At 45.8% G+C, this 15,883-nt stretch overlaps 1 protein-coding gene across 1 annotated transcript in view; it reads right to left on the bottom strand.

The window, feature by feature from the left end:
* Positions 1 to 15,883, bottom strand: part of ALDH5F1 (aldehyde dehydrogenase 5F1) — a 266,167-nt gene that overhangs the window by 75,840 nt on the left and 174,444 nt on the right. The window contains exons 14-16 of the mRNA XM_087383488.1: positions 10,547 to 10,579; positions 10,236 to 10,268; positions 4,533 to 4,633 (exon numbers count right to left, since the gene is read on the bottom strand). Coding sequence (XP_087239614.1) covers positions 4,533 to 4,633; positions 10,236 to 10,268; positions 10,547 to 10,579 — 167 coding nt within the window. The remainder of the gene's footprint in view (positions 1 to 4,532; positions 4,634 to 10,235; positions 10,269 to 10,546; positions 10,580 to 15,883) is intronic.

Raw genomic sequence — 15,883 nt, 5'->3', positions numbered from 1 at the left:
TAGGTTTGATCACTTGGGGCAGCGTTCTGTTGGTGCAGCACCGCACCTGGTCTTCGTCACTTATTCGAGGCATGCCAGCAGGACCCCACTTTCCTTATCACACAGGGGACGTGGGGGCCGCTCGAGGGTATCCCGCAGCACCTAGCAGAGGCTGATACAAGAGTTCAGGAGAGGCAGCCTGTCTGGGAGATTATTAGCAGCATCGCAGGGTGGCACATTTGGACCTCGCGTTGCGCGCATATCCTCGGTGGCACCTCCTTATCGACTGTCCAGATCATGACGGATATTTGGAGCGAGATTATTCATACCCTCAGAGGCCAGTGGGACCAGATTCAGGGAGATTCCCGGGCCGGCCGGGAGAAGCGGAGACGCTTCCTCCGGGCTTGGGACACACAGGGCCTCTTCTTCGAGCAGACTTCGCAGGGTCTTCGGTGGCGCTACTCACCACCCCGATGGCTATTCATTCACACTCGCCTTATCCCTCCGTGAGAGAGTTATTTTTTGTTACCTTTTAGGGCTGTGTCCGATTTGTGAACGCAGCCCGTCAGCTACAAGCTGACCTTTTGTATCTTGCTCTCGAAGTAATATAATTAGCACTGTTTTTTCGGAAAAAAAAAAAAAAAATCATCTGTAAACCTGCAAGTACGTTCACCGTACAAGCAGCCGTACAATCATACGTATGACAACAGGTACTTACACCCCGTACAACCATGCACAGTAGTCCGTACAGCATGCATTTAATGATGACCATCCTCCGTACAGCTCGTAGAAGACATCTTTAATGACCCGTACGTGTCCGTACAGCCTGCAATCAAGGCACCATACTACCAGCCCGTACCAATCAGCAATTAAGGCCCGTACAAACTCGTACTGCAGTCCGTACAAGCCCACGCTTGAGATGTTGTACCAGCCCGTACGTAGAATTTAATGCCCATCTGTACGTCGCTGTATCAGCAGCATTAGCTGGCATTCAATGGCTCCTCCCGTACACGATCCCCTGCATCAGCCCGTACAAAGCTCCTTTGCAGCCCGTACAAAGCCCGTACGGCTCTTTCTAGCCCTCAACCCACGCACGCCACCCAATGCAAGGCTACCCTTGTTCTCAGAGCTCATGAAGCTCCCTTCTCTTCCAAGGTCCTCCCGCTTCTTCTGTGACGACGCCTCTACCGTCACCAAGCTCTCTTCTGCTCACCGCCTAGTAGCCTCACCTCCAATACGAGCCTCTCCTGCTCACCATGGCCACAAGAAGCTCTCGTCACCTTTCTCAGACCCCCCGCTGTCTCCAGAGCTTCCCTTTAGCGCGATCATCCTCTAGGTGCCACAATCTCCTTTTGCAAGTTGTCACCTTCATCTACGTCCAGCTCGTCGACTAGAAGCATCCCTTCATCCATCACGTAGCCACCTTTGCATGAGCAGGATGTCTTCCTAATTAGTCTAGCCACCTCAGTCTAATCTGCCACCTCATCAATGACATTTTACCACTCTCAACACATTTCACCCAAGTCACATTAAATGCACATTTTGCACCTTTAGTCACACAATTCCCACACACATTAGCGTACACATTAAAGCTACCCCGTACACACACATAAAAAGAATCAAATTCCTGTAGCATGCAAGTGCAAATTGACTCACGAAAGCAGCCTCCTCCAGGAGAGTTACTTTTCTCAAAGATTGGAGAGACTCTCCCTTCTTTGTTGAGACTTCTACAGGGTTGAGATGGCATTTTCAGCCTCAGCCTTGGTTTCTTTCTACCTCATTCCTCTGAGGTGTTTTTATTACATGCTTAGCATGGTGTATTTCCGCACAGAGCTTGCTCTAGCGGGTTTCTTTCTTACTTAATAGAAGTCTCTTTTTTGGGGGGGGGAAAAAAAAAGGGACTCAGGAAAATATTTAAAAAACCCTTCATGACTTGACTTTACATGACCCCAAAAACATTTCGCTTAACCACACACTGGACACCCTTGCTTTGGAAGTCTGGTACAACCACATTGCATTTCATCATTTCCCATGAAGTCCCTGGAAAACATACTTTATTATCTCAAAAAGGTATACATCAGTCCATCATGCTTGTGAAATAAAAATTCACAAATGCCAAAAGCCCACACCTACCCTAGATGTGTACAAGTATGTGCCTACCCCCAGCTATAGACAATGCTTAAAAACTTGATACAGATTTTGTCCTATCACCGTGAGGGCTACACCCAGATTCATATCCCACATGCATTAATGATCTTGATTGGACAGTTCAGAGTATCTTCACATAGGTTACAGGTTGAGACAAGGCAGGCAGGAGGCATCCCATATGAGAGACAGATCTGCACTTAATGTGATATGCAGGAGACCAAGACAGAGGATCAATTTGCATTCATATGCCTTGTGTACTATAGATCCATGGATGGCATCTTATCTTTTCAGCAGCAGTTGGCCCACTCACTGGTTTCCTCCTCGAAGCCCAAAGACAGAGAGATCAGCTCATAGGAGCATAGAGGAGAGCACAGGAGGGGCCGTCAGAGCTCAGTCAAAGGATAATCATGTCCTTTTTCTCTGAGGACCCAAGCCAAGGGCAGCAAGGGACTAGATGTAGCAGAGAGTTGGAGTGCATGACTGAGGATGCAGATTTCTCCTCTCTACTCTTTGATGTGGGAGACAGACCAAAGGAGGGATGGTGGCAGTTGTGAAACGATGAGCTTCCTATCAGAGGGTACAGAGGAGGGAGACCGTCTAGACATGTTGATCAACATGTCTAGGAGGGAGACCGTCTAGACATGTTGATCACTGATTTTCTTCGACGACGACGCTAGCCCTCACTTGGTCCAGACCACTATCAGCTAAGGTCACCTTGTCTATCCTCAGCCGACCGGTGGATTTGGTCCCACAGATAGCATACAGAATCCCAGGGCACCCGGATAGGTAGCTGGCGGCCAACCATTGGCCTCCCATTGTTACCTTGCCGTTTTTTAGTTCTGCACCCCTTAGCGTTTCATTGTATCTGGTATCTTTTCGGTCTCATAGACCCTAAGGTCTTTCATAGACATTAATAAACTTTCTTTTTTCTATCCCCCCTATTTCCACTTCTAGATCTGCTCTTCCTTACATTGGTATCAAAGTTTTTCCTTAGGCATCCTTCCATGCTTTCAGCTTTCTTTATTCTTTAACTCACCTATGACAGCTCCAACCTTTATGGAACAGAACCGTCGGCTATGGCAAGGAAGGCGTTGGAGCACATCGTGTGGAAGCGGCCCTCAATCATTATTCAGCTTTGAATTTTGCTGCACCATCCTGTGTCAGTTTTATACACAATCCGTACACTGTGATACCATATGGCAAGGAAGGCGTTGGAGCACATCATGTGGAAGCTACCCTCAATCATTATTCAGCTTTGAATTTTGCTGCACCATCCTGTGTCAGTTTTATACACAATCCATACACTGTGATACCACCATGCCCCTCCGTCATCCTTGCTATGGCTTTTCATGTTCCTTGTCATCAACAGTAGCAGGCCAATATTTTGCCATCTGCCAATCTGTGAAATATCTTCATATACCCGTCCATTGTCAAAATTTTCAACATCAGCCTATTTTCCCATTGGCTACCCCGCTGCCTATCAAATCAGTAAAGACGGCATATGCTGGACATGGTAAGTTCAACTGGCAGGATATGCAGAACCTACTAAGCTCACGCTTGTGTGCACCATGTCTTTGATTGACTTGACTTTGGTACTCGAGTACCTAGTGTAAATAGATAGCAACTATTTTTACTTTCTTCACCATTTGATCTGCATCAAGAATCAGGCCATTGTTCTTCGCATTGTCTACTTAATTGTGATTCATCTAATTCTGTTACTTGGCACCTCACATAAATTGGCACTGAAACACCATTCTTGGGCAGAAGGGAAAGGCAATAAACACATTGAAAGGATTCTTAAAACCTACTAAGCAACAAAAAAACCATTTTTTGGCCGCCTCAGTGAAAGTCTACAAAGTACAGACTAGGAAATCTACTTTTATAGCATCCTGGCCTGCTGCTCGAAAGCAATTGATACAAGCTGTCTACTATCTCTTTAAACTTCCACGACCACACCAAGAGGGTAGCAACTGCATTTCCAAAAACCTGTGATTGGCAGGATTAAGGGTCGATTAATGACATCCTTTGTCCTTGTCCGTGATTGATGGTGACTAACAATCATATTTTTCCTTGCATGATCCTTACAAACCACTTTATCAAAGGAGGAGACAACCACAACGGGTTTGTAAGGATCAAGAAGTCCACTTGGAGGTGAATCTGATCTATTCCTCATTAGATCTCTGATTCACTAAAGAACAAGGAAAGCCTTGTGTGACCAATAAGGCTTCATCTTCCCATTGGTCTTCAGTTTGGCATCTTTTCTTTATTTCCCAGGATCTGCACAAAATAAGGTAAAATTGCACCAACGTTCTAACTTCTGACTAGTAACAAAAGAAACTTGCATGGAAATCCATTAAAAAGTCACAAGATGACTAGCAGCCACAACACCCATCCCATCTACACACCTGAATATTAGCATCTCTGTAGTGGCATCACCGAGGATTGTAGGTTCATAGAAAGTGCGCCCCAGACTATGCCGTTTTCCACCTAATAAGATTTTTCCTCCCTGAAAATTTTCCGTGCGTACAATTAAAGATCAGACAAAAGACTGCAAACAAAGGATGTTTGACTCTCTCGAACATTATGCACATTGAACAACAAACTCAAAACGTAATTTATAGTCTTCTATGAATCTTGCATTACTTGGCAGTGCTACCTCTTATCTAAAGATAACCAAATAGATTATTAAATTGTTGAACCAAATAGATTATTAAATTGTTGCATGTTGTCATGTGCCACTGAAGCATACACTACAATTAGATTAAAGATGATTGATATATTTTCTTTAAATATAATTTAGATTGAAGATGGTTGAAACAATTTCTTTAAATATAAACAAACAAACAGTCTCAGGCCACTCGTATCCTATGTTAAGGATTCTACATAGAAAGGCCCCACAAAACTAGATAATGTATTTCTGTTTAGAATAAGAATTCATATTTGCTTGTCAATTATACTGGAGAAATCTTCTCACACGATCCAAAACCCACAACAAAAATACAGAAGCAAAGCCCTTTCCTTCTGCAGACTTTGTTTGAGCTCTAAGGCATGAGATGTGGTGCACGGACTCCCAGCAAAGATGCAAGCATCCAGTCCCTGCCCTGTAACCTAGAAGGGTGGGACCCAAAGATGTGGGCGAAGAGAGAAGTAGAGCTTTTAAGCTCTATGTCCTTTTGAGCTGCTGCAACACGTCTTTAGCAAAATTACTTGTCTCGCGGCCGGTGAAAGAGGTAGAGGATTGGCTAAATGGGAATCCATTCGTCAATCGAGGTGAAGAGGCCGATTTGAACACAGTGAAGCTCCGCCCGACCCAAAAATCCTGCTGTAGGAGAGGTAGAAAGGGAGAGCTTGGAAAGGGGCAGGTTGAGGAGGAGAAAGAAAGAAAGAAAGAAAGTTTATTAAAGTCTTCGAAAGACCGATGGGTCTATGAGACTGCGAGAAACCTGATACAATGAGCTGTGGTAGTGGAGCTACTAAACGAGCATCCATACCAGTGCAGAATGCAGAAAATGCAAAATGACAGTACTAATTCCTAAGTACAACATAGTCATATCTCGGCTATATATATATCAATCTCAGCATCATCGTCGACATCATCATAACCATCATCGTCATCATCAACAACAATAGGACATGCGGATGGATGGGGTTGTGGAAGAGGAGGCATGAGGTCAACAATAGAGCGCTATCGCCCCCCCAAGGGTGCAGTCCTGGTACCTCTCCTGGTTGTAGCTTTGCATCTGACCAAGGCCACTGTGACCCCCATCGGTCGGGCACCGTGTCATGTCGAGGCCTCCCCTCGTGGGGGTCTATGTGATCTGGCTGAAAGAACTCCATGATAGAGCTCTGAGAAGTATCAGTCGAGGTCGTCTGCCCCTGTCTCCGTGCTTGGAGTATCCTATCGCAGTGTCTGAGCACCTCATGAATGAAAGCGGCCAAACGTCGCTAGTCTGGGTAGGAGAGGAAACGGGCCAAAACTCCATAACTATCTCTGAAGAGGCAGTAGAAACGCCCTTGGATCTCATAGTAGACAGGACACCTGAAGATGGAATGCTCTTCCATCTCAACCTCCTGCGTCTCACATAGTGTGCATATGCTCCTCTTCCTAGGTAACTGCTCCACTATGCCGCTCTCAATACGAAGTCTGTGTGAAGAGACTCGAAACTGCCCAAGAGAGATCCTCAGCAAGTGGGGTAGGTGAATCTGCGTGTATCCAAGTGGATCAATAAAACCCTCCGCTGTGATATGTAAGAAGTGATCTCTATAGAAGCCCAGCTTCACTAGAAGATCACTCGGGAGCAACCAGGTCCGGAATGTGTGTAGCTGTAGTAGATTCTCACGGATAACCTTGTTGACCTCATGTGATAGGAGGGGAGAAAAAGGAGCATCCATGCTATACTGGAAAGGAGGCAATCTATCCATGTGGAGCCCGCCGAGCCCTGCAAACCATCTCTCTGTGCGTGCATACCAGCACCTCTGGTCCCCCCCTATTGCAAGTGCCATAGAAGAGGATAATGCTAGCCATGGTATCTTGCTACGTCTGGATGTGTAATCCCCATACTCTCTGACTCGGTACAAATACGTGATGACCTAAAACACAACATCTAGCTGTAATGGGGGTGACCCAAACTCCGCTTGAATGATCTGGTGAGGAACGGATGGCTTACCACGGATCATCCGTGATAACATGAGAACTTGTAGCCGCTCCACCCTGGCCCACTTTATATTTGACAAGTCTGGCCTCCAGCATGGACTGCCATACATCCCTGCTGGGTGGACCAAGGAGTTAAAGAGCAACCCTTTGGTCCGTGGATCCTGAAAGTGAGAGCAGAAGCACTATCTATCTAGCTTAGCCAATGAAGCATATCCTCTGCTCAAGCATGCACGCATCGCGGGTCTCATGGTGAAGATGGGTCCGGAAAAAACAACCCCAAGGTAAGTGTATGATGAAACTATCTCAACAGGGGACCCATCAAATGTGAAATGCTCATCTCGTATGACGGCTCGAGATGTATTGAAGATCATAACCTTGGTTTTACCCAAGTTGACCTTCAAATCATGGGACTCACAGAAGGACTGTAGTGCGTCAAGGTGTCTCTGAAGCCCCTCTGCTGAGGAGGACAAGAGAGCCACGTCATCTGTGTAAAGTAATATCTGGATCAGCGTGCCCGCGAGGGAGCAACCTACCCCACCCTGTGTCTGCATCACTATCTCGAGCTTGTCAATGTAGAGGTCAAACAAGGTAGGTGATAATGGGCACCCTTGTTTGACCCCTACAGTGCTCATGATCTCGTCTGTCCATTCGGATCCTGTCTGGACTCTGCCTGAAACTCGCTTATAAAGTACTATGACAGCCCAAACGATCTCCTGGTCGTAACCCAAATCCTGAAGGCGTCGTATGAGGCGGGCTCTCGGAACGGTGTCAAATGCCTTGTGGAAATCCACAAAGCAACAGTAAACCCTCTACTTTCGTGCCCTCGCCTCCTTGATGATACATCTGAGTGCGAGAATATGGTCCATGGTCCCTTGATCCCGCCTGAAACCGGCCTGTCCCGCTGCTCTGAGTCCTTGACACTCCACAAATCTGCTGACCTCGGAATCAAGTACTGATGCATAAATCTTGGACATGACATGTCCAATCATAATGGTCCTGTAGTTCTCTGGGTTCATGGGATCCCCTACCTTGTGGATGGGTGAGATAGTGTTGATGGTCCAGGTGCGTGCGAACCCCAAGCAAACAACTTCATTAAATAGCTTGGCTAAGATCGGGGCTAGGAGGTTAATCCCATATGCAATGAACTCAGTGCATAGTCCTTCATGATCCTTCGCTCAGCCATTATGAAGTTTCATTACGGCATGCTTTACCCCCCCTAGTAAAGAGGACGCAGGACATGGGGCATGGCATATGTGATAGGTTAGGAGCTGGTTGATTTGGAATATCATAGAGTGTGCGTGCATAATCAGTCTACACCTGAGTGTCAGTGAGTGGCGGGGGGGATCATCCCTCTAGAAATCTCCGCCAGAAGTCCTTAGAGTTGTTACTGAACAGAATGTTCAATAGCTCCTCCTCGTTCCAACACACGAAGTATAGTTTCTTCCTGCGTACCAGACGACAGTACTCGCGCAGCGTCTCTGGTTCGCCCGGAAGGCTGTTTTTTGTTTTGAATCTGAGTCGACAGCATAAAGCCTTACACTCATCATCGTACCAGCTATTACAAGGTACGGTCCCAGGTGGTGGTGGACGGGTGGAGCGGGTGGTATGGGGGAAGGCGTGAAAGGAAGCCTCGTGTAGTAAGCGAGTGACTAGGGCAGTGCGATCCTCTAATAGGGATATAAAGCCAATGTATGCGAGAAGTATGTACAAATGGCCAGAGTAAGTAGGTGAGTGATCGCGGTCAAAGCGTATATCATGGTAGGTGGAGTAAGAGCTCAATGGGATAGAAAGTGCTGTGCGGCAGGGGGTAGAAATACTAAAGAAAAGATAGGTGTGATCAGCCCCTGGAGGGAGAGGTGCTACGGTAAAGTCAGTGATGCGAGATGTGAAGGCAGGGGATCCCATGATGTAGTCCACAACACTGCAGCCTCCCCCACGTGGAAAGCAAGTGAACTCACCTGATGCAGGCCATCTGTCAAGACCATTATAGATAATAAGATCACGCATCCTATCGAGGTCTAAAAGTGCCTGCCCATAAGATGTGAGCGGTCCTCGTCTGTCAGTTGAAACTCGTGATCACAACATAGTCTTTTACACAGAGACACATCAGAGTCCAAAGCGCCCACTACCAGTAGTCAGCGGGTATACATGGGAGTCTGCTTACAGAGATGAGACGAGGGATACAGGAGGGGTTTGAGGGTTAGGAGGAGTCGCAGTTCTTTACAGATCCACACTTTTGGGGGCCATCTCAATGGAGCATAGAGATCCACACTCCAGGTTTCTCTGGATCCGGATTCAACACATGGATAGCCGGGATTTGTTTATTGCAGTTTGCTACTTCCCCCCCGAGACCTCTTGCTTTGCTAGAGATACTCGAGGGGAGGATGAGACATCCCCATTCGCTGCTCTTTACCGGTCCATTGTTGACTTCTCTAGCCGTGGGAAAGTCGTCCTACTTGGGGACTTCAACGCAAGGATACGGACTTGTCAGGCACCACTTCTCAACTTCAGGGATGATTCCACTCTACTGCCATATGTTAACCTTGAGGAGGCAAGTGGGAGGCGGATAGGCTGAGCGGGAGGTGGATAGGGAGGCTGAGAAACATCTGTGAGTTTCGCAGCTGGTTAAGACCCACGTCAATGCAGTTTCTGAAGCAGTTGTCTGCAGAAACACATTTCGAAGTGTTTTTGTACTGGAGAGGGAAGGGAAGAGAGGGGAGGGGGGAGGGGGGGAGGAATAGAGGTAGAGGGGGGAGGAGGGGTGGAGGAGAGGAAAGAGGAGGCGAAGGAGGGGGGGGAGAGGAGGCGGGATAGGGGAGAGCAGGTGGAGGAGGGGGCGGGGTAGAGGAGGCAGGGAGAGGGAGAGGGGGCGAGGATGGGGGACGGGAGGAGGAGGAGAGGGGACGTGGGATGGGGGAGGGAGAAGCGGGGGAAGGGGGTGGGAGACACGGGCTGAGAGGATGAGGGAGGAGGTGAGAAAGGGGGATGAGGGAGAGGGAGGGGGAGGGGCTGAGGGAGGGGGATGCGCAGCAAGGAGGTCGGGGAGTGGCAGCAGCTCGTAGCGCCGTGGGAAAATTTTTATTACTGACCCTTGGCCTCTAGATAGGGTCTAGATCAGATTTGATTCCTTCTTGTCTAACATCATCCATGATGTGCACGAGTGTGAGAAAATAAGGCCAGTAAGCTTATAAAATGGTACACATTGTACTTGCCTAACACATCAAGCAATCCACTCTACATTTGTGCCTCAGCTTTGTCATCACATGAATGCTTCTCTCTTTCTCTCCCACCATGATTTCTAGCATTATAGAATCATGCAGTGATGAAAAGGTATTCATCATAAACAGCATTTCGCATTATGGGTCACACAATACAAAACAAGCAAGTGCTACACAACTTTTACATTTGCATTGTCAATAGAGTTAAGATGAGAATGAGATAAAATATTGCATACCTTTGAAACTGCATCATCTAGGTGTGCTTCAACCTGTAAAGCAAACAGTATGTTTATTTACATAGTATCCTTACCAAATAATATTATTGGCCTCATTAACAGAATAATAATAATAAATAGGTTCAAAGTAAGATAAGATTGCAAAGTGACAGCAAGAGTTACTCATTCAACACAAAATAAGCACCACAGTGACACCCATCATCATCTACAGATTGGACTCAACAAAGAATGTAACATTTCTGACCATTCTTAAAATGAAATCTGCTGGAAACATAGTCCTCCCAATATCAAGCATGATAACAAATTATTACCTTGTGCAATGCAGCTTCATTTATTAATGGACCCTGCAATATAAGAGCAACATTTCAATATGTCAAAACCATCATAGAAGAAAATTGCTTCTGTACAAGCACAACAAAAAAATTCCCCGTCCCCCACCCCCACCCCTTGAAAACAGACTTCTATTAACTATGACCAAATACATAATCCATGAAGAATTCCCATGAAGGCACAATCAGTGCAATTGATTTGTCCAACCATCAGTCATCATATAACTCTAAATTATGCAAGAATTATGAAGGAAAATTTGCTACTCCACTTAGTCTTACAAACTGTCGTGCTGAATCCCCAATTCTTTGACGCTGACAAGACCAGCTAAAGCTACTAATTGCACTAACCATACGTGAAAGTAACATGCCTAAAGGGCATAAAACCATATTGAGTAGGATGCAACACCTCATGCAAAAAACCTTTTATTCTTGCCATGACTCATCTTAGCAACCAGCTTATAGATGACAGGCATAAGAGTGATGGGTCTCCAATCTGTAAAGTACTCACACAAGTTCTTGGGGAATAAATTTACCAATCCTTTTTTCTTTTTTTCCCTGAAACCAATCCTTTTTTCCAACTGGCTTGCATCTATATTGTCCCATGCAAGATTAACCACATATAGTATTGCAAGTGATATGGCATCCCAATATTGTAAATAAAATTCCACCATACCATCCCACCACGGACTCTTCCATTTGCCACAAGCACGAATGGAATCTTTCAACTCTCTCCATGAAGGGAAGTTCAAGCTGCATAGCCTATTGTACAAGTAGAATCAGAGTGACATAACGAAGGAGTCCCTTCTAGTCTGAAAGGACTTTCTCTAAGTAACATCCAAAATTTTAACCCGGCATGTATTGGTGGATTGCCTCTTATAATGGAGATTTTGAAGGCTCTTTGCCTTGCCCTAGTTTCCTATTTCTGAAATTTCTATGTTCATTGTATCAAAGAAAGTGTGTAGCCTAACATGATGAAGCGGCCTCCTCTTGAGTTAATTCCAGAAAGTAACTAATTTCTGTCAATCCTTGATAGGTATCTTTAGCTTTACCAACATCCTCTGAGAATACGCATGTAATTCTTGCCATAATCACAAATGGCACACTGCATGCGGGTGACAAATGCTGTCCATGCGAAATCAGCAGAGCAATTGCATCTCTCACCATGTTTTATGTGCCTCATGCTGAAAATAGCTATTATTCACTATAAGCAGCCTTTTATCTGGAAATATGTCCTACTGCAATTCATAAAATGACAGCTGCAGCCATAAAGGAGCACTATCTAAACAGGAAAAAGCATAATCACTCCATATTTTTCAAGTGGAAGTACCATATTGTTGTGCATTGAAGATATATCAACGATCTAAATGGGCTTGATAAGCCAACTACGCATTATGCTGAAAGGTAGAACCAGGAAGCAAAAGCTGAGTGCTTTTCCAGAGGTCAACAAGACCAAGTTTAGTCCATTGCATTTTCTCAGAGGCAAGCATACGTGTATGGCCCAATGTGTTGTCACCTGGCTGAGGTGCATTATTAGAATCCCCACAAAGAAAGGCATTTTGTCTCCATGGATAATTCAGCATGTCTTACCAGATCAAAGCTCTATGTTGGGAGATTGCAGAGTGTAGACCAAGGCAAATTCAAATATCTCACCCTGCAAGAGGCATTGCACAATTATCCAACGACCAGCCCGGTCATTGAAAGCAAGAAGAACCACTCTATAGAAGGATTGATGGCCGGCACAAAATATGCATACCCCGCAAAATGTCCTATCTGACATGCATAACCATGCTGGTTATGCTCTTACAATGTCACAATATGACGCTGTGATCTATTGATATATGCCCATATGATCTTCCATTTACACAAATTAACCCCTGTATATTATATGTCAAGCACTATAGCTTTGCAACATATTTACAGTTGTACAAGTATATACAAAAGCATAACACCCAGGATAGAGATCAAGATTGCATATCTACTCTTATGCTCTAGCCGAGATAGCATGACCTCGGATAGATCGGTGGGCATTTTCTCTTAGATGACCAACTTTTGTAATAGTTAATGTGTGTAATTAAATGGTCAAGAGAAGTAACTGCCAAGGTCCTAGGTGAGGGCGAAATGGCATTGACTAGATAGTTCTGAGTGCTAAGGCCTAGGTGCACCTAAATGTGCAATAATGCCAAGGGGCAAGTGGGTTTTAATGTGCCCCAAGAGAGGGGTAAAATGGTGCACCAAGTGGAGAGGCCAAAATGCTGACATTTGGCAAGGAGAACTATCTAGGGAATTGAGGGTCTCAGGGATAAGGGTCCCCGAGAATTGGCTGGGAGGAATAATCGTCTGCCATCGCCCGTGACTTGTATCCACGCTTGAAGTAGAGCTTCGCAAAAAAGAGAAAGATTATCTTACATTTTGGTATCAGAGCCGAGGCAAGGAAGAGTTCAACGGGCTCAACCTCACCTAGGAATTTTACGGAAAGCTGACGGAAGGCTGTGCGTGGACGGACAGTAGACGACCGGTGTGGGTGATTTGCTGATCACCGTGAGGCGTTGCGCGGTGGCTTGGTAGAAGAGAATCGACGAATGATAGAATTGTCGATCATACGGGTTGCAGTTAGAACCGGAATCGTGAATCGAGAAGGGGCAAAGTTGATCGCGATTTCAAGCGACTGGGAGAACTAAGTCGTGACTGTAGTTCAATTCGAGACTTCGTGCAACCGGTAGCAGCGTGAGAAGTGACTTGTCCGTGGCTACAGCAGTTGGGTGCTTCATCGTGCGGCGTATACTCTGAGCGCCGATGCAAGGATTTGGAAAGCGATAGCCATTAACGTTTTAAAAAAAAAATACTCGCCCGCAGCCAACAACGAACTGTTGGGCTTTGGATAGCGTGGTGGTTCGCTGGTCAGACGGGACTTCTGAAATTGTGGCTGGACCTAGAGGGTTGCCGTGACGACGGACAGCAGCAGTTCGGAGGCTGGAGACCGTGTGGTCCGAAATACTCACCGAAATAAGAGAAGGATATCCCACTAGCTAGCGCTTTGTTTGCATCGGAGTTACATCGGGCGTTGGTACCTTTAACGTGGAGATTCCAGGGAGCATTTTATTTCGAAAAAAAAATTCTGAGTTGCAGTTAATTCGTTCTATACATCAGGGATTGTCGTTTATCTTTTCTGTATTTAGAAAAAAAAAGGGGGAAATCCACCATTATTATTATAAAAAAAACCCACAACAAAGGGAAAAAAAAAAAAAAAAAACCCCCATCTTCCACTGTGAACCTATGGAAGCAGAAGGACAGAATTCAAGAGTGAATCCTAGCGAGTCTAGAGTACAGTCTACACAACAGATGTCACATCAGGCAGCACCTACTTTGATTGGTAGGATTTCGATATTAGAGGATGCTTTACAGCAGATTATGAACCAGCAGCTTCACGTGAATGCTGGTCAAAATGAGATTAGGGAGATGGTGCAAGCCTTGTCGGGTAGACCGTCTAGGATTGATAAGGGCAAAGCTCCAGCAGAGCCAGAGCCCAGTATACATTCCTTAGAGCGCGCAAGGGTCAAAGTGCCCAATATCGCTAATTATAGACCGGAGAAGTACGCTGGTCGGATGACCGAGCGCAGCTCTCATATGTGATCGAGGTTTGGTTGCACAAGTGGGAAGAAGCCTTCGCCATTTGTGAGATTAAATCCGATCTAAAGAAAATCCGCGAGGCCACACACCTGTTTATTGAGGCAGCGGACAGATGGTGGATAAAGCAACAGAAGGATCAAGTTGCTCCAACCACCTGGGAAGGGTTTAAAGCTGAGTTTAAGAAACACTTTCTCCCACCTGATGAAGAATCCCGAGCTTGGGATGCTTATAGAAATCTTCGTCAGAGGAGCTTGTCAGTGGCAGAGTACACTGACAAATTCAGGGAATGTGTCATGAAGATAACCCTCTCCCTATGTCGGTTCAGTTAAAGGACTATATCTATGGACTGAACGACAAGATCAAAATGGAAGTTCGGGCTAAATATGTGACTACACTAGATGAATCTATAGCAGTAGCCCTGAACTATGAGGATGCCAGAGGCAGATCTGGTGGATTTGTGCAGGCAGGGACTCAGTATGAGCACCCGCGAAAAGGGGGATTTCAGAGGAAATGGGTTTCAAAGACAAGTGTCTCGCAGCCAAGTGGCCAAACCAAGCAGGTGAAGCCGGTTGAGGGACCAGTAAAAACAAGTACCACCGTTGGGGTGAAAAGAAAAATAACTCCAATGGCAGCCCGGGCTTGGTCAAAGTCCTCGTTGACTTGGTGAACAAAAAGAGAAAGCTAGAAAAGAAGGATTGTGCTTCGGCTGCCTTCAGCGACATCAGTGGAAGGATTGTCCACTGAATAAAGACCGTCGCACGGCTAATATGATAATATCTGAATGCGACGTAGAAATGCAGGAGAGTCCCAGTGCGGAACATATGCAGATGCAACTGGCGGGACCTTCTCAGAGGTTAGTACCTTGTTTGTTATGTGTATCTGTTGCTAAGTTAGTGATGAGTGCACCTGATAACATCCTATCTAAGCCCGCAGCAACGGGGTATACGGCCTTTAATGATACGGAGTTAATTAAAATGAAAGGGCAAGTGGCCAGTCATGATGTCATTGTGTTGTTTGACTCCGCGTCGACTCACAATGTGATTAACTCCAAGCTCGTGAAGAGGCTGAAACTAAAGACAAGTCCATCTGACTATGCGTATACAGTCAGGATGGCTGATGGAAGTTCAACTGAAGTATGGGACCAAAGGGTTACCCAGTTGGAGCTTCGGATTCAGGACTATGCTGAGAAGCTTGATTTTGAAATGACCAAGCTTGCTCATGCAGATATAGCCCTGGGAATGGCGTGGCATTCTAGGAAGAATCCAGCCATTGATTGAAAAAAGCACGTATATCAATTCAAGATGAATGATGTGCTTTATGTCTTACGAGGTGAAAAAGATATACCTCAGGGACCGTTGGTTTCCGTGATGGAAATCAGAAAGGCTCAAGTAGAGTTTTTGTACCTTTGCACAGCATCGGTAGAGTCGGTGGATGATTCTTCGACTAGCACTGATATTATGCAAAGTGGTGAGATGGCCAAGCTGGCTAATCTTATAACAGAGGAGTTCTCTGAATGTTTTAGGAATGAACTACCTTATGGGTTACCTCCAGAGCGGAAGGTTCAGCATAAGATTGAACTGATCCCGGGGGCAGAACCTGTAAATAGACCTCCCTATAGAATGAGTTTTACTGAAGAAGCGGAGGTGCGTAGGCAACTGGAAGAATACCTCAAGTTGGGGCAGATTCAACTAA

Source organism: Dipteris shenzhenensis, chromosome 13 (assembly GCF_047967505.1).
Source record: "Dipteris shenzhenensis isolate YYH24624 ecotype China chromosome 13, Dip_SZ_1.0, whole genome shotgun sequence".
NCBI classification, from domain to species: domain Eukaryota; kingdom Viridiplantae; phylum Streptophyta; class Polypodiopsida; order Gleicheniales; family Dipteridaceae; genus Dipteris; species Dipteris shenzhenensis.
This window is presented reverse-complemented; position numbering and strand designations above follow the sequence as displayed.